The sequence below is a fragment of the Lepisosteus platostomus genome, chromosome 6 (genome assembly GCF_059453375.1).
Source record: "Lepisosteus platostomus isolate fLepPlt1 chromosome 6, fLepPlt1.hap1, whole genome shotgun sequence".
Taxonomy (NCBI): Eukaryota; Metazoa; Chordata; class Actinopteri; order Semionotiformes; family Lepisosteidae; genus Lepisosteus; species Lepisosteus platostomus.
This window is the reverse complement of record NC_142616.1, coordinates 29,366,482-29,389,792: the sequence shown is the minus strand read 5'-3', so window position 1 is coordinate 29,389,792 and position 23,311 is coordinate 29,366,482. Positions and strand designations below refer to the sequence as shown.

General features: G+C 42.0%; 1 protein-coding gene and 1 long non-coding RNA gene across 3 annotated transcripts in view; one reads left to right on the top strand and one right to left on the bottom strand.

The window, feature by feature from the left end:
• Nucleotides 1–23,311, top strand: part of cdh23 (cadherin-related 23) — a 200,893-nt gene that overhangs the window by 135,365 nt on the left and 42,217 nt on the right. For both annotated transcript variants that reach the window (XM_088635229.1, XM_088635227.1), the window contains exons 23-36: nucleotides 102–247; nucleotides 538–757; nucleotides 3,187–3,339; nucleotides 4,215–4,328; nucleotides 6,084–6,232; nucleotides 15,534–15,594; nucleotides 16,266–16,414; nucleotides 17,019–17,154; nucleotides 17,585–17,973; nucleotides 18,210–18,311; nucleotides 18,970–19,119; nucleotides 19,395–19,523; nucleotides 19,630–19,758; nucleotides 20,093–20,320. In XM_088635229.1, the coding sequence (XP_088491355.1) occupies nucleotides 102–247; nucleotides 538–757; nucleotides 3,187–3,339; nucleotides 4,215–4,328; nucleotides 6,084–6,232; nucleotides 15,534–15,594; nucleotides 16,266–16,414; nucleotides 17,019–17,154; nucleotides 17,585–17,973; nucleotides 18,210–18,311; nucleotides 18,970–19,119; nucleotides 19,395–19,523; nucleotides 19,630–19,758; nucleotides 20,093–20,320 (2,255 nt within the window). The remainder of the gene's footprint in view (nucleotides 1–101; nucleotides 248–537; nucleotides 758–3,186; nucleotides 3,340–4,214; nucleotides 4,329–6,083; nucleotides 6,233–15,533; nucleotides 15,595–16,265; nucleotides 16,415–17,018; nucleotides 17,155–17,584; nucleotides 17,974–18,209; nucleotides 18,312–18,969; nucleotides 19,120–19,394; nucleotides 19,524–19,629; nucleotides 19,759–20,092; nucleotides 20,321–23,311) is intronic.
• Nucleotides 21,821–23,311, bottom strand: part of LOC148661457 (uncharacterized) — a 123,586-nt gene continuing 122,095 nt past the window's right edge. The window contains exon 2 of the long non-coding RNA XR_015939540.1: nucleotides 21,821–22,843. This is a non-coding gene — a long non-coding RNA (uncharacterized LOC148661457). The remainder of the gene's footprint in view (nucleotides 22,844–23,311) is intronic.

Below are 23,311 nucleotides of genomic sequence, written 5' to 3'. Positions count from 1 at the left end.
AGCAAGTGACTTCTCATAAAGTCTGATGGCAGTCTAAGCAAGAAGATCAGTCTCAGGGTGATGCAGGCAGTGGTTTAGTCATGTTATGCTGCCACTCACAGGTGGGACCCCACCTTTACGCTCCTCAGCCAGCACCATAGTGCTGGTCAACTTGCTGGACCTCAACGACAATGACCCCACCTTCCTGAACCTGCCGTTCAATGCTGAGGTGCCAGAGGGGCTTCCTATCGGCTCATCTGTGTTTAAGGTGAGGAATGAAGCGTCATGAGCCTGATTGTATGTGCCTCTTGTAATAAAGGTGTGAGAGCTATGCAGCTCTACCCTCTGACCTCTGTTCTCCTTTAACCTACAGTATGCCATCCTCCTCCCACACCCTCTCCCTTCTCTCCCCCATTTTCACTCTCTCCCCTTCCTCTCTTCCCCCTCTTTCTCTCCCCTTCTCTCTCTCTTCCTGCAACCCTTTCCCTTGTCGTCTTCCACTCCTTCCTCTCTGTTACCTCCATTCCCTTCTCACTGCTCCCTTGTCCCTCGATCCAGGTGTCGGTGGTAGACCCCGACGAGGGTGACAACGGTCAAGTCAGCCTCTCCATGCAGGTGGGGATGCCGCGCCTGGACTTTGTCATCAACAGTACATCAGGCGTGGTAGTCTCCACGGCAACGCTGGACCGCGAGCGCACAGCCCAGTACTTTCTGCGTGTGGTGGTGGCGGATGCAGGCCAGTTCCCCCGCAGCTCCACCAGCACTCTAACCATCACAGGTACGCAGGGTGGGGTGTGATCACTGCACAAAGACAGTGTAAGACAGTAAGGACAAAATGACACACTGAAGTGTTTCAAGCATTTCTTTCCAATTCTGTGACATCAGGAGAGTGATATAACTGTCACAGATGTCGGAAGGGCAAGCCATGGAATGACAAGGAGAGCAGTAGAGACCCTATGCGTCGCGGCAAATGGGGCAACACGGAGGTTAGCCCAGGCTCAGGGGGTCAGACAATGTCGGTATAGAAACCTATGCCCTCAGGCCACAGACATGGGGCGACTTGGTAATAGGCGGGTCTCAGGACATCCATACTCACAGTGCTGAGCCAGGAGCAGAGCAGACACAGGAAGTAAAAAGGCAACACAACAAGACACACTGGAAAGATATGAATAATCACAGGGATCTAGGAACAGGACAGAAGAGCAGCGCTATCTAGGTGTACAGGGCGTGACAATAACAAGTATGAATGTGGTAACCTCTCTTGGGAATTTTTACAGGGATGCCCTTTTCCCTATGTGGTCCACATTGGTCTCTGTATTAAAGTTTAATCTATAAAACGTGCTTTTTTCCTGTATGTTTCCTCCCTATTTTACTTTGATTTTGCTTTACTTACAATGGTTTTACCTCTAGTGCCAGGTTTTGTGACACTTAACACTCATGAAGGTAGTGATACTACACTTAATAAGTGATCATCAGGTAAAGCAATTCTGTGATTTTAATCCAATGTAGCAACATGCAGTAAAAGTAGTGAACGGTTATAAAATTGACACGAGAACATTTAAAGTTGTTTCAAATATATAGCAAAACCAAGATAAAAGTGCAGCAAATTTCCTGGAGAAATCTTTCACCTAGAGACGCCTGCTGGCTGGATATACAGTACCTATACACATGGCACACCTAAGATGGAGGAGGCCATTAAACTGCAATCTACAGCTGTCCTGCAGTGCAAAACGTACAAAAAAATGAGTGCACAAAGAAAAAAAAATACACAAAAAAATACACAACAGTTCTCACTATACAAAGGTTCTCACAATGGACGTGGCATCTGTTGTAAGGTGAGAGGGCAGTGCTGTGTGAAGTGCACAGTTTGTGAATTTTAGAAAACCTTAAAAAAACGGCACGACAGTAGAATGTTCTGTCTGTTTTGTGGAGGGCAGCTTGGTGAGAACCATTTGTTTTGCTCAAACTGAGGTCAAAGCAATATGCTATCAAGTGCCCCAGCCTTTCCAGAGCTATGTTTATATGACAAGCTCATACCTGTATATATGGCTTCTTATGTGAGTTTCACAATCTAGAACCTTTAGTATTTTAATTTAGAAATTTTAAAAAGGACTTTCTTACTACTTTTGAAATTATTTACTTATAAATATTTATATTATCCTTTAATATGGCTCAGATATATTATGCTTTACCTCACATTGGTCTGTAGCCCCCACTCTAATGTTACAGCAGATGGTATGTGCATTGTGAGAACCTATTTCCATTTTTATTTGTGCGCTCTTTTTTGTTTGTGTACTTATTTTTGTGTTTTGTAGATTTTTTGTTCAGTATGTTTTGCTTGTGTTTTGTCATTTTGTTTGTTTGTGCACTCATTTTTGTTTTTGTGTCTTGCACTTCTGTTGCGACCACAGACAACTGTAAGACATTTTCATTCTTTTTCATCTCTGCCACACACATCTGAACAAGAGCTATTAAGCCCTAATGTTCCAACATCACACAGAAACATTGAAACCCACTGCACAGTTTTTTTAACCATCCTGAAGACCAGAGTAACTCTTATAATTTTATCTGTGTCATTTTCTTCTTACCAAGCTGGATTGTGTTTTATAAGCATGACCCCAGTCTGCAGGCCCCTTAGGGGACTTCTATCATTAGTACAAACAAAGTGTCTGCCTTCAGTACAAAAGTATATCAGCTCTAGTTACAGCCAAAGTATGAGGTCATTTATGCTGATTCTGACTTTTTCGCCTAAATTTCCTGAAGCAGTACTTGTTAGTTGTTTGAAAAACTCTAATACTAATGCTGTCATGTAATGCATCCTTTAGAACGTGGTATGATAAAGCAGCAATTGCAGTGTACTGTATATTTCTGTGTAAAAGGCTGAGCTGAAGCATTTCTGTCTTCTGCCACCATCTAGTGGTTCAATACTGTAAAGCAGCTTAAACTCAGAAATATGATTGTTATTTGATTGAAATATGGCTTGAAGAAATTCCTTTGGGTTATGTGTGTATTCTGTCAAATGATTGACACAATACATGCATAACCCTTTGCGTTCATCCCAGGGTCACTGAGAGGAATTTAATTTGGCCAGTCCTTGAAACAGTGGTGACTCTGAACAGATGCTCTTCATTTGATTCTATTAACACAGTAGATCTCCTGCGTGTTGGTCTTGTGCTCTCTTTCTCATTTGGTTCCCCATGTTTTCAGTGCTGGACATGAACGATGAGACTCCCACCTTCTTCCCATCTGTGTACAATATCACCCTGCTGGAGAATGTGGCACGGGATTACATGGTCACCAGGTTGAGCTGTACAGATAATGACACTGGACTGAATGCTGAGCTCAGCTACTTCATTACAGGTCTGGATACTGATTGCCCAGCATGGAACATCTGTACTAACTGACTGCCAGCACAGACACTGCATGGCAAAGGACTCCTGTGCAAACTCATCATCACACTGTCCATATTGCCTCACTGACTCAACTCTATACTGTCACATAAACTCCACAACCCATACTGCCTCACTACCTGTACTGGCGTACTGACACCACATTTCATACTGTCACACCACCTCCAAGAACAGACTTTACTGCCTCACTGACTCCACTGCCCGTACTGCCTCTCTGACTCCACACTTCATACTGTCACACCACCTTCAAGAGCAGACTGTATTGCCTCACTGACTCCACTGCCCATACTGCCTCTCTGACTCCACACTTCATACTGTCACACCACCTCCAAGAGCAGACTGTATTGCTTCACTGACTCCACTGCCCGTACTGCCTCACTGATTCCACACTTCATACTGTCACACCACCTCCAAGAGCAGACTGTACTGCTTCACTGACTCCACTGCCCGTACTGCCTCACTGATTCCACATTTCATTCTATCACACCACTTCCAAGAGCAGACTGTACTGCTTCACTGACTCCACTGCCCGTACTGCCTCACTGACTCCACAGTTCATTCTATCACACCACCTCCAAGAGCAGACTGTACAGCTTCACTGACTCCACTGCCCATACTGCCTCACTGACACTGACTCCACAGTTCACATTGCCACACCACCTCCACAGACTACATAGCCTCACCGACTCCACTGACTTGTTTAAGGAGTACAGTCTTTAGCTTCTCCAGTGCTGATTACTTGTTTCATTTGTAGCACTGGTGATCATGCAGATGTGTTGTCTGGAATAGTGTGCAGAAGATAATGTAGGCTGTGTTTACCCACAGGGGGCAATCAGGATGGCAAATTCAGCGTGGGCTTCAGGGACGGTGTGGTGCGGACTGTGGTCAGCTTGGACAGAGAGACTCAGGCGTTCTACTCTCTCATTATAGAGGCCATTGGTGAGCCACTGATCCTCTTCTCACAGCAGATACAGTAGTAAACACATTAGTCTTCTGCTTGACTGTCTGCATTACGCCATTGTATGAATAAAATCCAAATACTGAGATCACAGTTTATGGAACAGAGATTTATTTTCCAAATGATATTCAAAAATTTGGATTCAAGATCACAAATCACGGAGCTCTGACAAAGTAGATGAAAGTTTCAAGTTCTGAGTGGATCAATAATTTGAAAGGGAAAAAAGGAAAGCCTGATACTTTCAAAGCATGAAAAAAAAGGTACCATGAATTTAAAAAAATATATATATACACTTTCATTAGCAAGGTTTTGCAATCCGATCAGGTTATGAAAGACCTCAGTGATTTTAGAAGCTTTGTCTACTGTTTCAGTTTCCACTTGTAATTTCTCCCTGGAACCATGGATTAAGGCACTGAAAGAAGGCACTGAAAGAATCTTTAAGTGACTTTTCATGCAGAATCAGGACTTGTTTAGACTGGAAGAAGCATCCTAGATTTTACATGAAAAATTGTGACAGAAACATTCCTATAATGAACAATTATTAAAAAAACATTTTTATCTCTCTTCAAACCCGAGAGAAATACTTCATCCTGGACAGATATTGTATGGGAAAAATGATGTAAAATTGTCAAAAATATCTATGGTCAGACTCCTTGTTTTAATGTCAGGAATTTATAGCTGTTTACTGCTGTTCTGTTTCTGTGGTTTCTATACTGAAGAGTTGGATTTCCCAGTTCCTATAAACAGTATATGTTTTCAGGTCTGTTAACCACACACGTATTAATTCTCATATTCTGAATGTCATGATGTAAGTGTATAAAACATTCAGCTACATAGAAAAATGAGAATGCCATTTTATCTTTGTTTTGGAAAAATGCCCCCCCCCCCCTTCCCCAACAAAAAATACATTTTTACATTTAGGTCATAAATCCAAAATACAGAAATGAAAAATGAAAAAAAAATGGAGGCACTTCTGTTTATGTTTTAAATATTCAAGAAAAAAATAGAATCTTGAGGTTTCCTGTTTTTCTGCTTTAAAAAAAAAGTTTAGTTACTCAGCTGACAGAGGCTGCACGCATCATGTTTTTATATTCAATCTCTTAAAGTCATGGAGGTTTTAGACTCTTGGCTGCCCACAGGAGACTGTCATCAATTAGAGGGTCCTGGGTGCACTTCAGCATATCTATACATTGTTACTGTGGTTGTGTCTTTATTTCAAATCCTGACCTTCACTGTAGTGCTAAGATAATGGGCATTTAGATGTATCACTTCAGTTTAGCGGTGGGAACTGGTACTTTACAAATGTAAAACAAGCAAGCCGTTGATGTTAAATTATCTGTTAATAAATTATTTATAAATAAGACTGTGACTTTTGTTACTATACTTTTTCTGAATCATTCATTAAGAACCTATTACTGCAATGTTATTAACACTATATCAGTGCTTTTTGAATGTATTACGTTATTAGGAATTTATAAATGGAAGTTGCAGTCCCTAGTCTCAGTGCTATTGATACATTGGCATAGCCTTACACTTTGAGATGACTTTGCTCAGTTTTGCTCAAACAACTTTTTTTTTTAAGTGTTCCCGATCGGCCTTTAAATCAAGAGAAAGGCAATGTTTCCTTAAACTGATTGTGGATGAGTGGATGGTTTACATGGTTCATGAGCGCAGTGACTGTGGCTTTAAGCACCAATGTTTGGGAGTCACTGATTGCCTCTGCTCTTGTCCCCCAGATAACGGGCCAGCAGGAGGGCGGCGCACAGGCACGGCCACAGTGAATGTCGTGGTGCAGGACGTCAATGACAATCGGCCCATCTTCCTGCAGAACAGCTACGAGACCAGTGTGCTGGAGACCATCCCCCAGGGCACCAGTATAGTACAGGTAACCTCAGCTCTGCATACAGCTGGAGATACAGATACACCACACAACCAGACCTAGGCAAAACATTCAAGAGCCTTTTCTTAAAACCTGTTCTTTTTATTATAAAACAAAAAGTGATGCCGTAAATAAAACAGTTTAACAAAACTTGGTTTAAAAAAAGTATGAAGAGCCAGAGTTTCTATTAAGCAAAGCCCACAGAGAATCCATCAACTAACCCCTCAGAGCTGGCGAGCTCATGTTTTAGCTGTTTAAAGTTTCATGAAAAAAGAACAATCACTCATACACACAGAAGCAGTAGTGTTAGATTCCTCTTGCATTTCACAAAACTGCACACTACTGACACGCCACAGCAGTGAGGTCTCACCCGCCAGATTGGTTCCAGTGGTTGGGGTGTTAGCTTTGGGCTACCACATTCCCCCGTCCGGATCTGCAGCTTTGCATTCCCAGCAGTCTCTCTGCCTATGCCCCTCTCCCCAGCAGCACAAAGGAGGCTTTCTAAGGGCCTTGTCTGCCGATCTCACTCTTTCCTGAATTTGAAGAAAAACACCTTTCTCTGACAAAGAAAATTGCTGTAGAAACACTTTTGTTAAAAATGTCTAAAAACTAAAAGTTTAGGCAATACATTTTTCCAAATGAAAGCAAAATGCTGACAACAGTAGCTCACCAGAAATAAGCACAGGGGATCTAATAGAGAAGCTGAAGGTACAGTATAAAGATATAAACCGCATCTTGAACCCTGGACTATCGGCACGGTCTGTCGAGTCTTGACCACAGCAGTCCTGTCACTGCGACCCCCCGCCATTCAAATCTCTGTGGCATCAAGGCAAGGCAGGGGATTGTGGGCGCTCCTGCAGGGGGCCGGGGGGCGCTGCGTGCGGCGGAAGGAGGAGAGGGACTGGCGCAGGGAGCCCAGGCGTTTCCAGAGGCGCAGCTGCGGCTCGCTGGTGTCACCACTGTGGTGAGGCATGCTTTCCCGGTGCCCATTACGTGCTCCCTCCAGCGCCGATGGCCTGCACAGCGCCAGGAAGGCAGCACAGCTGGCGAAGAGCACAAACAGACACAGCACAGCCAGGATGATGGGCAGGGGGTCAGGCACAGGCACAGGGGACACTGTGGGCAGCGGGGATCTGGAGAGCAGCGTCCAAGACTCATTCAGCGGGAGGGCAGAGCTATTGACCAGCTCACTCATCTTTCCTGCACAACATACACAATACAGATTTACCACAAGACCCCAGCTTCCCTTGCAGCATGAGTGCAGGATAATACCCAATAGCTGTTTAATTTGGATACTGCTCTATTTCACTAACTGTCACAAATTCATAAGGCACAAAATAGCATCACAGCATTCATATGTTGTGTCAATTCTGTGAAGTTCTATTACAACTGGAGCACAGATAGTTAAGGCTGTTCAATGTCTGAAAAAAAATACAGTACATAAGTATTTGCTATTTTATTTGAAACCACTTGTTATATGCTCACATCATAAATTCAGAAGCCTAGCATTGCAGTCAGCCCTATGTATTGCACTGTACCATTAAGCAAGGCACAGACTGAGATGCGTGTAGCGCACTGCCTTAGGAGCTGAATCAGTGTTAGGTCTGGGTTATTGAAGGCAAAATATACTATGCAGGGTTAGAAAAAGTGAGCACTATTCTAGGTGGGGATTTCAGCAATTATGTAGTTATTAACTTTAAAGTGAAATGAGTTTTTTTGCTTGGCAGGTTTTTCAATGTTTTACAAATTGAGTTCATTAAAAGTGACCTCCATCACCCACCCCTCTGCCCCCCAGGTCTGTAAGATTTATAAATGTCAGGTTCTAATTCAGCAGGAACTAAGCATAGCGTATCAGGTATGGAGACACTGGGACATGAAATTATTTTAAGAAAAATAACAGTCCACTCTGCCACAAGGCTGGTTAGCTCATTAGTATCCCCAACACTACAACACCTTGCTTCCCATCTTTTTCCCCTTTCCCGTCCAGTCAGCACATTGGCAGACTGGTACCAGATTTTTTCATCATGGTGTAGCTACAGTATTATACACGTGTTCTGTTGCCATGGTCCAGTTGTGAATCGGTGTTTGTCAGGTTAAGATGTCTTAATTCCAGATGTGACTGACTGGCAAGGACTGTAGGTGTGCTGTTCCAGACCCCTCTGGTTTCTTCTGCATGTAGAAATATATATGTACGGTGCATATATGTACAGTGAAAAAACATTTCAAGGCATCTGTGACATATGCATTGCAGATTATTGCTATATCAAAATTTCTTTCCAGTTCAAACCTATGCATCAATTTATTTTTATTATTTCAAAAAATTGTTTTCTTTTCATGTGTTTGCCCTATGAAAATGCTTAATCAATTTTTCTTGGTAATAAAGACTAAGCATTTTTGAAATTCTTGCAAATACTAATGAGATTAAACTTCTTCACAGTTCTATATATATGACCCCAATGCCTGTTCTTGCAATTTGTTCCTTGTAGCAGATATATTTTTACTTGGTGATATCAACAAATCTAGTAAGGCTGTGACTCATTCAAAGTTGTTTAATATGAGTTCTTAGGTTAATGAACAGTTTAAGACAGAGAAATAATTTTGAAGATTCTGAGAGAGAGAGAAGAGAGAAGGTAATGTACATAAAACAAACTGCTTGGAGAGAGATTTCTAATGAAACTTTTTCAGATTGTAGCACCAAACTATAGCCTAGAAGTCTGTGCAAAAAGTGTGGAAAAGGCTTCATTTTTAGTATCACAAATCCTAAAACATATATTAGCATCATATACTGTATATATAATATACATAATCATGGATGTTTAAGTATAACGGGAAGGCTAGCATATTAGGTAAATGTCTGGACTCAAAACTAACAAGTTGCAGGTTAAAGTCCCTGCTGCAGACGCTGCTGTGCCTTGAGTGAGGTACTGTACTTTAAACCAATTGCTCCAGTCCACCCAGCTGTATAAATGGGAACCTGTATTGCTGGAGGGAGACCCTATGATGGATCAGCGTTCCATCCAGGGGTGAAGTCATGTGCTTTCTGATCTCTTCACGCATGGATACCAGCATAAGCTCTGACCCATTGAGCCACTGTGTGTGGCTCAAATGGAATTACCTGCTACTTATGTACAGTATAACTGGAATCATGCTGAACACATTCGGAGAATTCCGAAATTGTTCATAAAAACTTAAAACATAAGATCAATTTATTGGCCATATACAATTTCTTGTATTAGGAATTTGTCTTTTCGCATACCCCAACTTGCTCTCCATGACACACACAGACAGGGAGAGAAGCTTGGGGTCAGAGCACAGGGTCAGCCATTTACACAGCGCCCCTGGAGCAGTTGGTGTTAAGGGCCTTGCTCAGGAGCCCAACAGAGTAGGATTCCTCTACAGGCCACAGGATACGAACCGGCAACCTTCCAGCTACAGGGACAGATCCTTAGCCACAGAGCCACTGCACCACCCATAGGATTGCTATGTGATGTTCAAGAGGAAATCTATAGGCAGGCAAATTTACACATCCAGCAGCTCTGTAACCATTCATAGAAGGTCAAATTACAGTATATCACATGTCTTAAGTGGCAACTCTAGTTAAACCTGCAAATGTATGAAATTTGTTTGGCATGATACATACAGTATATGCAGTTTTTTAGAATTTGTCCACACGTTCATAGTAATACATCAAGACTAAGTGTACACTGAAGCTGGCACATACAGTACACACACTTTTTACACATTCTGATGGCTCTTCATTACACACGTAATGAACACATCACACATGTACATAAGGTGTACACATACTCAAAGGCCAATAAAGTGTGTTGCACTTCTGTCTCATCTAGGATACAGATCTGTGCCTCTTTGGATGAAGCTAAAGACCCTATTAGAAAAGGACAGTGTAAAGTCCCAGCTACACATTTGACATTCCTTGCAGTAAATATTTACTTAATTTAAAGAACATTCTAGTACACATTGTTAAGGCTGATAATCTCATTCTAATAATAGAGTTGTGCTAAACACTTCAGCTTCTGAATACATCTCACATGCTTCTGTTATCTTTGGGCTCTGGACACAGTGCTGATACCAGCCTGAGCCAAGATCACAGTTGCTGTCTGTAATCAGGGGAGGAAGTCAGTTAGACAATGCTACTCAAAGACAGACTTACAGACTTACAAATAACTGTTACAAACCCAACAGTCAACTCTGAGGTCTGTTTCTTTTAATTTTCTTCCAGTTTTCATACCCAACAAAGATTCCTACAGCCTGATAATATACATGTTTTTAAAAAACAAAACACCAATAAATAACATAATTTCTGTATCAAAATCTCTATATATTGCATGTTAGCTACTTCTGTTTTTTATTTAAAAATATTTCTGTTTTGTATCATGTTGCTTTAATTTTTAAACATTACTGGGGGCTATTTTGAGTCAGTATGTTGTTTTGGTGATTGTATCATTGCATTAACTGCTTTCTTGTTTGTACTTCTCTCCCTATATTCTGTGCTTTAGTTTGAAATAAGTCACCTCTGACAAAGGTAATACAACAAAATAAGAATACATGATAATGCCACCTCACCAGCATAAGCTCATACTCCAGGGCATCAGGCAAGCTGAGCTGGACCAAATTATACCCCTGTGTGAACAATTTAAATCTGCCTTCCCCAAGATGCTACTGTACACACTCTCAAACTGCAAAATGCAAAACATTTTCAAAACCAACAGATGTCTGAAAATTGTGAGCGCAGAGCATGCATGTTAAATGTTTCAGTTTCTAGTATTTTACACCTGACTTTCATCTCGACGAAATGCTATTTTATAATAAAACAGGTGAAATGCCTGGAGTCCCACGGTGCAGGATTAACACAGGGCACTCCACGGTTCTGCTGCAACTCCAGCGCCTCAGGGCAGCTGGAGCTGAGCTGTGTGCAGGAGCATCGCTCTGTGTGCTGGGCCTCGTGGGCTTGCTCTCAGACTGCAGCAGCAGTTCTGAGCCCCAGCTTCTCGCTCTTTTGTGACTAGACTCCTCTCTCTCTTCCTCTCACCCGCCAGTCAGTTGTAGCACTCAGGCACCAAAAGGTCACACATCCAGAGCCCAAGTCACCCCTCCACTGAATAGCACAGAAAACATGCTTGTTGTTACCTCTTGTCACTCACGCTTGAAGGAGACAAGTATCTGCTTTGACTCTGTCCTCCTCTCTCTCTCTCTTGCTCTCTCAATCAACTTCTATCCCTTTCTCTCCCTAGCCTTCCTTTTCACTTCTCCTCTGAGCTCAAAGTGGAGGAGCAGAAGAGGGAATGAGATCAGGATTCAGGACCTGGGGAAACAGGGGTGGAAATAAAGCAGTAACTCGGCACAAACTTCTTAGTGTCCTTCCCCGAAACTTCTTTTAAAAATGCTTTACAAAATGTAATTCATGTGGAAGTGAGGTTACATTTGTATGAAGTGCATGGACATAATCTAACTTTCATCGATGCTTTCTTTTACCTTTCATTTTCTTTGTGTATACAGTCATAATGTTGTTTTTACTTTTAGGCTCAATTTTCTCCCCCCCCCCTCTCTGGTATTGAAGGTGGTATAGCCCACTCTGTATGGACCATTCATTACCTGCCAATCTCACTCCTCACACTTTCCCTTCATCCCTCCCTCCTCTCCTCTGCAGCTCTTTATCAAGCTAATGAGTGTGCTCAGAGTGCAGACAGGGCTTCTCTGTCTCCCAGTGCAGTGTGTGCACATGCCTGTGTCACATAGGAAAACAGGAGGTCAGCAAATAAGAGATGCCAGAAAAAAACAAATATCATAGTAATGTACCCATGTATATTGATTTATTAAATTACTACAGCATACACTGTGCATAAGTAACACATTTGTAAATACAACTGCACGTTAACTGTAGCTGCCTTTAAAAAACTCCAGTTCACATACTGTATGTAGTTTTATACGTCTTTATACCTAGTTTTACATCAGTCTTCATACAATTCTAAAGTGTTTAAAGTCTCTCTCAATGCTATTTTGTTTCTCGAGATGGTGTGAAATAAACTACTGGCAAAATACACTATTGACTAGTTTGCTAGTTGTTATTTTTTGTTACTTTGCAGGCTTATTACTGTGTTGGTAAATCCCAGTAAGAGGTTGAAGCTAATGTTTTTTTGGATTATAATACTTTTTGTTCACAGCCAAACACTAGAAGACAATAATGAAAATGCTTAAACACAGAAAAGGAAGCACTTTGCAGCTGCTTACACTGCTTGCTTGTCAAGGTTCAGCCATGTTTTGATTTGTGAGGAATTTTCAGAAGGCCCAGGCACTGTGAACTGTTAAGTGATTGTGGTGTTGCTGTGGAAACCCTGCAGACCTAAGCCTGTTGGTTGGTGGGTGGAATAGGGGAGGAGCCAGCACACAGTGAGAGCTGTCGGTCAAACCAAGAACACTGTGTGTCAGGTGATCTAGAAGAGGAGGTCAGGTCATTATAATTAGAATCCTTTTAATTATAAGTCATTTTCAGAAAGCTCCCGAACTGTAAATTCATAAAAAAATATGAGGGAAAAAAAATAATAACACTGAAACGAATTGAGCAAATTGACCAAATAAAACCACGTGTAAAACAAAATTATAATTTAAAGACTAGGGTAAAATATAGTTTCATCAGCAGTTGCAGGGCATCTAATGGAAGTGGGCAGTGAGTGTCATAGATGTGGAGCTGTACAAAAGAGCATTCTGTCAACCATTGCGTGAACCCTGGTCCTAGGTAGAATGAGAAGACTAAAATCAGCAGATCTCATATTATCTCTATTGGGACTGTATTTAAGCAGTACACACCTAACCTGGAGTTAGACTATTTTTGTCTTGTACTTTATGTAAGCAGGAAAACCTTAAAATCTACCCTAGATTAAAGGGAGCCATCACAAGCTTTGAAGGACAGGAGCCAGAGCAGTTTTATTAAGCACTTGAAACCCAGCATTCTTGACATACTGGAACCAGTTTAGTACAAAGAAGGGACTGTAGTAAGGTGGTAGATACCCAGCCAGCAGTCATATCACCCTGCAACTCACAATTGGCAGCCCACTGAAGCTAAGCAGGTGTGAGCCTGGTCAGTACCTGGATGGGAGACCTCCTGGAAAAACTAAGATTGCTGCTCGAAGAGGTGTTAGTGGGGCCGGCAGGGGGCGCTCACCTTGCGGCTCATGTGGGTCCTAATGCCCCAGTATAGTGATGGGGACACTATACTGTAAAACAGGCGCCGTCCTTCGGATGAGACGTAAAACCGAGGTCCTGACTCTCTGTGGTCATTAAAAACTCCAGGGTGTTTCTTGAAAAGAGTAGGAGTGTAACCCCAGCATCCTGGCCAAATTTCCCATTGGCCCTTCCCAATCATAGCCTCCTAATAATCCCCCTCTATGAATTGGCTACATTACTCTGCTCTCCTCCCCACTGATACCTGATGTGTGGTGAGCGTTCTGGCGCACTATGGCTGCCATCACATCATCCAGGTGGATGCTGCACATTGGTGGTGGTGGAGGGGAGTCCCCATTACCTGTAAAGCGCTTTGAGTGTCCAGAGAAGCGCTATATAAATGTAAGCAATTATTATTATTATTATAGAGCTGTCTAATCTTGACATTATTAACACAAATATCAATTCTTCAGCATCAGATAGTTTAAGGACCTAAACAAGGCAATGTTTGCTTATACTGTAAAAAAAACATCACAAATAACCTTGTGATAAACCTAACATGAGCTTCAAATAACAACACGGGGTAAAAAATAACACAGGTAACAGAGATTATTTAAATAAAATATGTCAAGGGTTTAATTTCACTTCCGCTAACAGGAACTGTCAATTCACTAACTCTCTATATCCCTTGTAGAGACTCAGTAGGCATTACTTCAGCATCATTACTAAGAAACATAAGAAATAATGTTGCATCCATTCCAAGATTTAGAAATGCTGGGTCTCGTTTTACAAACTTGGTAGAGGATTTGAACAAGCAGGATTGGTTATAGATACAAATGGAGCACGCAATATTCAGATTTTCAAAAGGCTTTTTATAGACCTTCTCACAGGACAAGGTTTTTTTAAACTTTTGTAAGACATACTTCAGTTTAAAGATTTACACTAAAGTGTGCCTTTATATTTTTTTCAGTATTTAATGTTACAATAAATCAGATATGAATCAAGTTGCTCGTAATTAAAGTACACGAACCCCAATTAAATGCAACTAGTTGCAACAATTGTATCAACATTTAACTTTTGCTGCTTCAAAATAATAATTCCAAATAATATTAAAACTTAATGTTGGCATAAATATGATGTACAACAAATGACTGCTCATTAAAATCTTTACAATTACAAAACTTTAACATTTAAATAATATCTAGAAACAGGAAATATTAAGCAAATAGATTATAATTAAATATACTTCAATAACACAAAAGTAACCATTCCAGTGGCTCACTTATGCATGTTTGTTTTGCAACCTACATTTGTCTTGAATATGCAATGTCAGAAAGACAAGATCTGATTTTTTGCTTTGCACCTAGTTTTTTTTAATGTTTTTTTTTATTTTAACAAGGGCAGAGAATCGAGATTCATATACTGTAAATATGTAGTTGCAAACGCACTTTCCTAGTGAGCTGTGAATATTTAGATCCTACATCCAAAATGAGATGTTTTGTCCATGGTTCATTGTTTGGTTCGATCAAGTTTGTCTTGAGTATGTCCAGGCAGTTGTTTTTGGCAGTTACTGCCTCTGTACTGTATGTTTATTTGCAGTTGCTGTTTTAAGCGGAGATTAGTTCGTTGTCAAGCTGCCAGGAGTGTATAATAAACTGCTCGTGCAACAGATTTTATGTTGTGTTTTATGATGCCTGAGTAAGATCAATTTAAATCATAATAAGTAAATATTAACTTGATTAAATTGAAAGTAAAATAACAAGAAGTACTGTATTATTAACTGATCTTATGAGATATACTGCGGTGAGCTGTTTAGAGTTATTTTAAAAACAGACTGCCCTGCAGCTTGAAACCAGTTATTTTTCATTGACTCATGATGGGATAAAGTTTTTGATATACTATCCTCTCCAGTAAACGGGTGAATGTTGTGTAAATTAACGAGGTTTTGTCTGGATTTTGAAATTCAGTGGCGGAGCACAGCTGTGTGAGCTGGGCCTAATGAAAACGAATGAGGACTTTATGTTGTTCATTTCATGAACAAGAAACATGAGCCGTGCTATTTATTTCCCTTCACAGTCTGAGGTAACCGAGAGGCCAAAACCAAGACTGTGTGTGTCTGTGATTGCAGGTGCAAGCCACAGACGCCGACGAAGGAGAGAACGGCAGGGTGCTGTACCGAATCCTGTCTGGTGAGCTTCACCTGCCTCATAATCTCCGTGTGCAACCAAGTGCAGGCAGCCAGCAGATTGCATTGCTCTTCATCAAGGGTTCTCTGGGGGAATAGATTCTACCGACAAGCGCTATGAAAATAAATAACCATAAAATGAGGAACGAATGCAAACCTTACTACTTATGATAGTAGGAGAATCCAGCTGTCTTTGTAACAACTGCAGAATAGTAGTCACTGTGCTCTCTTATCCAAGAAGGAACTGTGTCCTGGCCATTGGCTGAGACCAAATTTTATACTTATTGTTTTAATTACTTTATTTCTATACTCTGTATGCACTTTGATGTGCTCTCTAAATTCATCTTTGCTATTATGCAGTACATCTGTTGTCGTGGCAGAAAATAATAGATCTGTATGCAGCAGTGGAAATATTGAGGCACGGGAGAGAGATTAGGGCCTAGTATGAGAGGAGCAGATGGAGCATCTGTTTCTCATTTATGACTGAGATATCAGTGAGAGATCACAGTGATTGAGTTATTGGAGTCATTTCTTGTTAAATAATTTCAAGTTTGTGTTGTTATTGTTTTCTTGTTAGGGGGCTGTTTTCTCCTGATGGAAAGAGTTGTATCAATGTGCTGACCCTGCAGCGCATTGTATGTTGTTGAAATTCCACCCCTGTCTTCTCTCTCCTAGGCAACAGCAACAACATCTTCAATATCAGTGAGGGCACAGGCCTTGTGACACGTGGACAGCGCCCCCTGGACCGAGAGACTAGCAGCTCCCATGTGCTGGAGGTGGAGGCCTACAACAGTGATCTGGGCCGCATGAGGAGCTCTGTCCGGGTATAGTGCATAGTTTTGGGAGGGGCTGGGGATACAGGTTTAGCCAGATGTGTTGTATGTGGAAAGTAGGGTCATCAGCATTGTACAGTATATCATTAATATATGGCACAGTTTTTAAAATGACATTAAGCCTTCCCACTCACACATTTTCAACTATGTATGTTGGAAGTTATAGATGTATATATTAATTATTCTTGCTTCTGTTAAGGAATGATGTAATGTAACATTTTTATAAGTTGAAATCTGGGAGAAAAGCCATTCCATTCAGATTCAGTACAGGTCAAGGATTTTTTATCTTCAAATATTATGAGCATTAAAAGCCAGCTACTACCTACAAGAATAGTGAATGGTGTATGTGGTAGTGGGAAGGCCTGTATTACTACCAATGAGGGGCAGGATCTGAGAAACTGAGGAGATGTCCCTACTTTCTAATAAATCCAAAAGTGCAACATTTGGTTAGAACCTACTTTTACCTTATGTAGTGGAGTTCAGAATAGTAAATAAAAATAGAATAAGAGTCAGTGGGAGGTTCCCTTAATGTTACAGATGTATGTGTGGCTCAGTCATTATCTGTGTGCCTTGCTAACTGGGTCCTCTCTGCCAGGTCATAGTGTATGTGGAGGATGCCAATGACGAGGCACCCGTGTTCACCCAACAACAGTATAACCGCCTGGGCTTGAGAGAAACAGCAGGCATTGGCACCTCTGTGATCGTGGTCCGTGCCACCGACCGCGACATGGGTACGCAGTACTGAGGACTCTGCTCTTCTATATTAAAATGGGGAAAATGATTAATAAAAGGTTTTAAAAAGGTAGATCTAATGTAATTAACATTTTACATTTCTGTTAATGAGTGACAGGAAACAGGAGAGTTAGCATCTATTGGAAGTGAGATGCACATTTTCCTGAAAAAAGCTGCAAGCTCAAAGGCTCCCAGCAGCTTACAACAGCTTCTGTAGAGCAGGAAGCAGAAGATACTCTTGCCAACTCAAGCCCACCCATCCCTAGCAATGCTTTGCCCACTGAGTAATGAAGAATGCAGGGCCAATGTCAAAGACAAGGCTTTGAAAGACTGTAGAAAGACTGTCTGCGTTATAGATCTTAACCTTTGTAGGAAGTGAGCATATTCAGTAATACATCATCTGCATGTTTGCATCTTCTCTAACTTAAGGTGATGGGGGTGCAGTGGCCTATAGCATTGTGTCAGGGGCAGACAGGAAGTTCGAGATTGATGTGAGCACAGGCCTGGTGACCACTGTGGACTACCTGGACTATGAGACACGGACCAGCTACCTGATGAATGTGTCAGCCACAGACCAGGCCCCACCCTTCCACCGGGGGTTCTGCAGCGTTTACGTCACACTGCTCAATGAGCTGGACGAAGCTGTGGCCTTCTCCCAGCCCACCTATGAGGCTGCACTGCTTGAGAACATCGCCACGGGAACTGAGGTGCTGCAAGTCCGCGCCCGCTCCGCTGACAACCTCAATCAGATTACCTACCGCTTCGACCCAGACACCTCCCCACTTGCCCTGGCACTCTTCAAGATAGACAGCGTCACTGTGAGTCAACACCATCTCTGGAGTACATCAGTAAACCTTAACTAATCAAACGGCCTTTATGTAAGAGTGCATAGATCATGAAAATATTTTTTGTATTTTTTCACGGAAGTTTAAATAGCAGTCTAGTAACACATGGGAAGAAAACCTTTTGTGTATTTTGTCATGTTATGTCTGTATTCTCAGAGCTATATTCCACAATACACTGTATGAACTCTGCGTGTCATTTTTGTTCTCAGGGTCGTATCACAGTGATGGGCCAGCTGGACCGGGAGAAGGGGGATGTTTACACACTAACAGTTGTGGCTGATGATGGAGGACCCAAGAAGGACTCAACTGTGGTAAGACTTAGGACACAGGTTCCTCTCCTCTGACTCCCTCCCAACACTGTCTAAGTTTAGACACAAAAACAATCTGAATGGTCCCCCAAAGTCTAGTGGCAGCAGGCCAAACCAGATTCTTTATGTTTATCAGATAAAAATATATTGAATAGTAACACATATTTGTCAAGGTATTATTGGTCATTTTATGTCTCATCATCTAAGTTGAGAGTGGTTCCCAAAATCATCATACTGTATTAAGCAGTAATTTTAACTTTGTAATGAAGGGCTCATTTGCAAGGAATCTTAAACCATGTATTTCTTTTTTTTTTTGCTTTCTGCTTGGAATTACAGAAGGTAACATCTCTTTCTCCCTCTCTCTACAAGTAAGGTGTAAGGTTTAATAAGGTCTTGTGGGGTCAGAGCAGAGAGCTGGGTCCGAATGTTCATAGCATGGGAGCAAGTCGAAGTTTATTCGATATTGAAAAAGAAATAAAAGAAATGCAATGTTTCAGCTGTGGAGTTTTCTTCAGGCATGTTCGAGAGATAGGAACAGAGTAATATGAAGCAATGGGTTAGGTAAGGGAAACAGAGTTATCCAAGTTATCTTCTATTTAACTCTGCATGTCTCTGTCTGTTACTCTATTTCTGTCTCATCGGGTGTTTGGGTTACAAACAGGTGTCAATCACCATCCTGGATGAGAATGACAATAGCCCCGAGTTTGATATCACATCTGATTCATCAGTGGATGTGCCAGAGAACACACCCCGTGGGAGAAGGGTGGCTGTGGTGCTGGGGAGAGACAGGGACGCTGGAAAGAATGGGCTGGTAAGGACAGGGATGGACAGTCTGACCGACAGACAAGCGAGGGGGCAGGCAGAGAGAATAATTGACAAAGACTGGGAGAGACAGAGAGACAGACTGACTGACAGGACGACAAGTGGATCAACACAGAGAAAGACATTGGTTAACTATGTTGATTTTCTCTCCTTTTTTATCTGCTTGTGTCTCTCCTTTTTTACTCCTCTCTCTCTGGCTCTCCACCTGTCTGTCTATACATGTATCACCTCTCCTCCTCCTACCTCCCTCCCTCTCTATTTCAGGTGAATTTCACACTGGTGGCAGGGAATGTTGGAGAAGTGTTCGAGATCCACACCACTAATAACACGTATGGGGAGGTCTTTGTGGTATCACCGCTTGACCGAGAGACCATCGATCGCTATTTGCTGGTGGTATGGCACTCTTCCCACCCACATCTTCTTAGTACCTCAGCACACAGATCAACACCTGCTTACAGCACCTGTGACAGGACTGATCCTTTTCTCTGTCTCTGATCAGGTCCGGGCAGTGGACAACGGCTCTCCCCCACGTCACACTGACCGCGCCCTCACCATCAACATCTTGGATGTGAATGACAACGCACCAATAATCCAGAGTTCAAGAGGCTACAATGTCAGCATCAGCGAGGTGAGGGAGAGGACAGGGGAGAGGGCAGTAAGGCGGCATTCAGTTGAGACACAGGGGTGGCGGAGAAGAAAATGATAGTTTGAGACTGGAGGTAAAAGGCAGGGTAGGGGAGGAGCAAGGTGGGGATTTTGATTTTGACTGGGCAGCTAATAGAGAGTTTTTAATAGGTGTTAATAGAGAAGTGCCCACTCACTGCTTAAGAATCTGTATATCTATATAACTGCATGCTTGTCTGTCCATATGTCTGCCTGTCTACTTGTAAAGCAGGCTGCCTAGCCATGCTACCTGTGTTCTGCTGTCCTTCTATGCTAAACTCCAGCTGGTGTTTCTGCAGAATGTGGGCGGAGGAACTGCAGTGATGCGGGTTCAAGCCACGGACCGTGACATTGGCTCCAATGGCATGCTATTCTACTACATCACCCAGGGAAATGAGGACCTCACCTTCCGCATGGACAGAGTCACCGGGGAGGTAGTCACCCGACCCTCACCCCCTGACCGCGAGCGGCAGCAGACCTACCGGCTGTCCGTCACCGTTGAGGACGACGGCACTCCTCCCCTCTCGGTGAGACGCTGGGGCAGGAGGGGCTACCCTGATCACGTTGCAAAACTTACAGATTTCGCTTGTGACTCTGCTGGATTAACAGAGGCAAAGCATATATTTTCACAGGATATACTACAGCCTGTTGCACAAATCAGTTTGAAGTAAGGAATCTAAAACACACAAGCTATAGCCGAGACAGACTGTAATTGTATCTGTGCTGTCAGGCAATATCTCACTCTTACTTTACTGGCTCGATTGATAGGGTGAAGTAGAGAAGTATCCCTTTTATGATTTTTTTGTATTTATGCTTCAGTATTTGCATCTACAGTATATAGAGTGGAAGCTGCATGTTTACATAGTACATTGACTGCAGGATTACCACCTTCTATCCTGACTCATCAGATCTCAGACATTAAGCAAGGTTGGGATTGTTTATAACTGGGATAGAACTCTATGGAAAATCATGTTCTTGCTGTATGTGCTGTTAATGGACCAGTAAGCTACACCCTTCATTTTGGACCAGAATTTCCAAACCTGTGCCCCAGTATAGAAACTGGGAACAGTCTGGTATACTGTAGGTATACTGTAGGATACATCTTTCACATTAAGAGGACCTGACTACTTAGGTGGTCATTAAATGTTCCATATCACTCTTACAGGAGTAGGAGAGGTAACCCTGCAGATGTTTTGGCTAAATTCAACTTTGAGGTTGTACAATTTGTTCTCTATAAAGTTATTTATTTGTATTTAATTATTATTACATTGAGTGGGCAGAGACTGTGCACAACTGACTCAAGCCTAATCTATAGTAAAAGCTTCAATGTTTAAAATCACATTCTTTAATCATTTTTTTTAGTTTCAAGGCTTTACCACGTATTGTAGATTGTATGAGGCAAGAGTAACAGATTTTTTTACTGTTATAACAGACTGAAGGATCTTAATCACTTTAGTCACAGGATATATAAAGGGATGAAATTTCTAGCTTTAGTTTCTAAAATACAAGCAGATTTTTATATGTACTAAAGGTGATTGCGTAAAAATGAGACACAGCATAAATTAACTGAATGCAAGCTAAGTCCCTTTCCTTTTTGATGAGGTTTTCCGTGGAGTGTGAGTCAGTTCTGCTTTTCTGTCCTGACATCTCCTTGTTCAATCCAAGTTTTGCACATTGTGCTGCAAGAAACCAAGCTGATTTCATAAGCACTTGCAAGTTTCAAAACCACCGCTCACTCAGACAAGTGCTGCAGAATTATAAACGGCAGGGTCAAGTTTTTTCAAGAGAGTGCCTTAGATCTTATTCTGAAAGAGGGACAGATATGTTGTCAGAAAGCGAATTAATATTGGAAAAATGTGTCTTTATACTACACGCTGTGTATTGCAACAGTATCAGCACAAATCTTTCAAGCTTTTATCAGACTTCCTTGAGGACTTCACAAGCGCTTTAGATTTCATCTTAGTGGGTTGCAAAAATTGGCAATTTCTGCTTTTCTAAAAAACAGCCAAAAAATCAAGCACTGCAGATTTTGTTAATGCTTTTTAGTTAATATACAATACAAGTTCTAAAATTCAAATTTTCTAGCTATAAAGTCGAGATATTATTACAACACATGTGGATGTAGTCAGTAAGCACAGAGGTTAATACACCAGTGAAAAATCTGATTGTGCCACTGATTTTGCAAATTTGACATGGCTGCCTCACTTCTGCACTGCTATTAACACTGTGCTGACAGCCAGCATGGCCTCTTTTGAAAACAGGAAAACCACAAAGGTGCCTTTTCTGCAAAAAAAGGAAGTAACACTCTCGTGCATCAGATCTGTTTCGAAACTCCTGCTGCTTCCAAAAAGAACGTTCCGTCTTCATGCCGATGTGTCACAAAGGTCAGGTGACGTGCATCGACTCGTGCACTCTCTCTCTCTCACCTGTGCTATTGACAAACTGAACCGCTGATGGCAGTCAAGCGGACTTACTTTCATTTGTATGCCAAATCCATACATTTATTGTTGCATGATGGGAATCGGGCCAGTCAGGCGCCATACAGTGGTGAATAAATGTTTATTTCAGTGTATTTCACCATGTCTCCAGTATGGCCAGGAGCATAAGAGAGACAGTGGATCCCAGAATGGAGGGCAACCCAAGCGTTTTCCTCTTCTCATGTTGGCACAAACACACGTAGGAATACTGACTCACTTCCTCCTTTTAAATGCCTACTCTTTCATTTTTGTGGGTGTCGCAAGGATTTTGTACTTCCACAAACTGAAGAACAAATTTTGCACTGGAGGGAATAAAACAGAACAAACACACAAAGTGCTTTTTTTCCTAAGATTCACTAGACATGAAAAATGATGCCCCATTTTCTGCAAGTTATTTTAAAAATGTTCAAGCTAATCATACTGGGCTGGGCTTTGCTATGCTAAGATAAAATATGCCTAAATTAATTAATAATAATTGCTTATACTTATATAGCGCTTTTCTGGACACTCCACTCAAAGCGCTTTACAGGTAATGGGGACTCCCCTCCACCACCACCAATGTGCAGCATCCACCTGGATGATGCGACGGCAGCCATAGTGCGCCAGAACACACATCAGCTGTCAGTGGGGAGGAGAGCAGAGTAATATAGCCAATTCAGAAAGGGGGATTGTTAGGAGGCCATGATTGGTAAGGGCCAGGGGGAAATTTGGCCTGGACACCGGGGTTACACCCCTACTCTCTTCGAGAAACGCCCTGGGATTTTTAATTACCACAGAGAGTCAGGACCTCGGTTTTACGTCTCAGCCAAAGGATGGCGCCTGTTTACAGTATAGTGTCCCCGTCACAATACTGGGGCATTAGGACCCACATGGACCGCAGGGTGAGAGCCCCCTGCTGGCCCCACTAACACGTCTTCCAGCAGCAACCTTAGTTTTTCCCAGGAGGTCTCACATCCAGGTACTGACCAGGCTCACACCTGCTTAGCTTCAGTGGGCTGCCAGTTGTGAGTTGCAGGGTGATATGGCTGCTGGCTATTTACA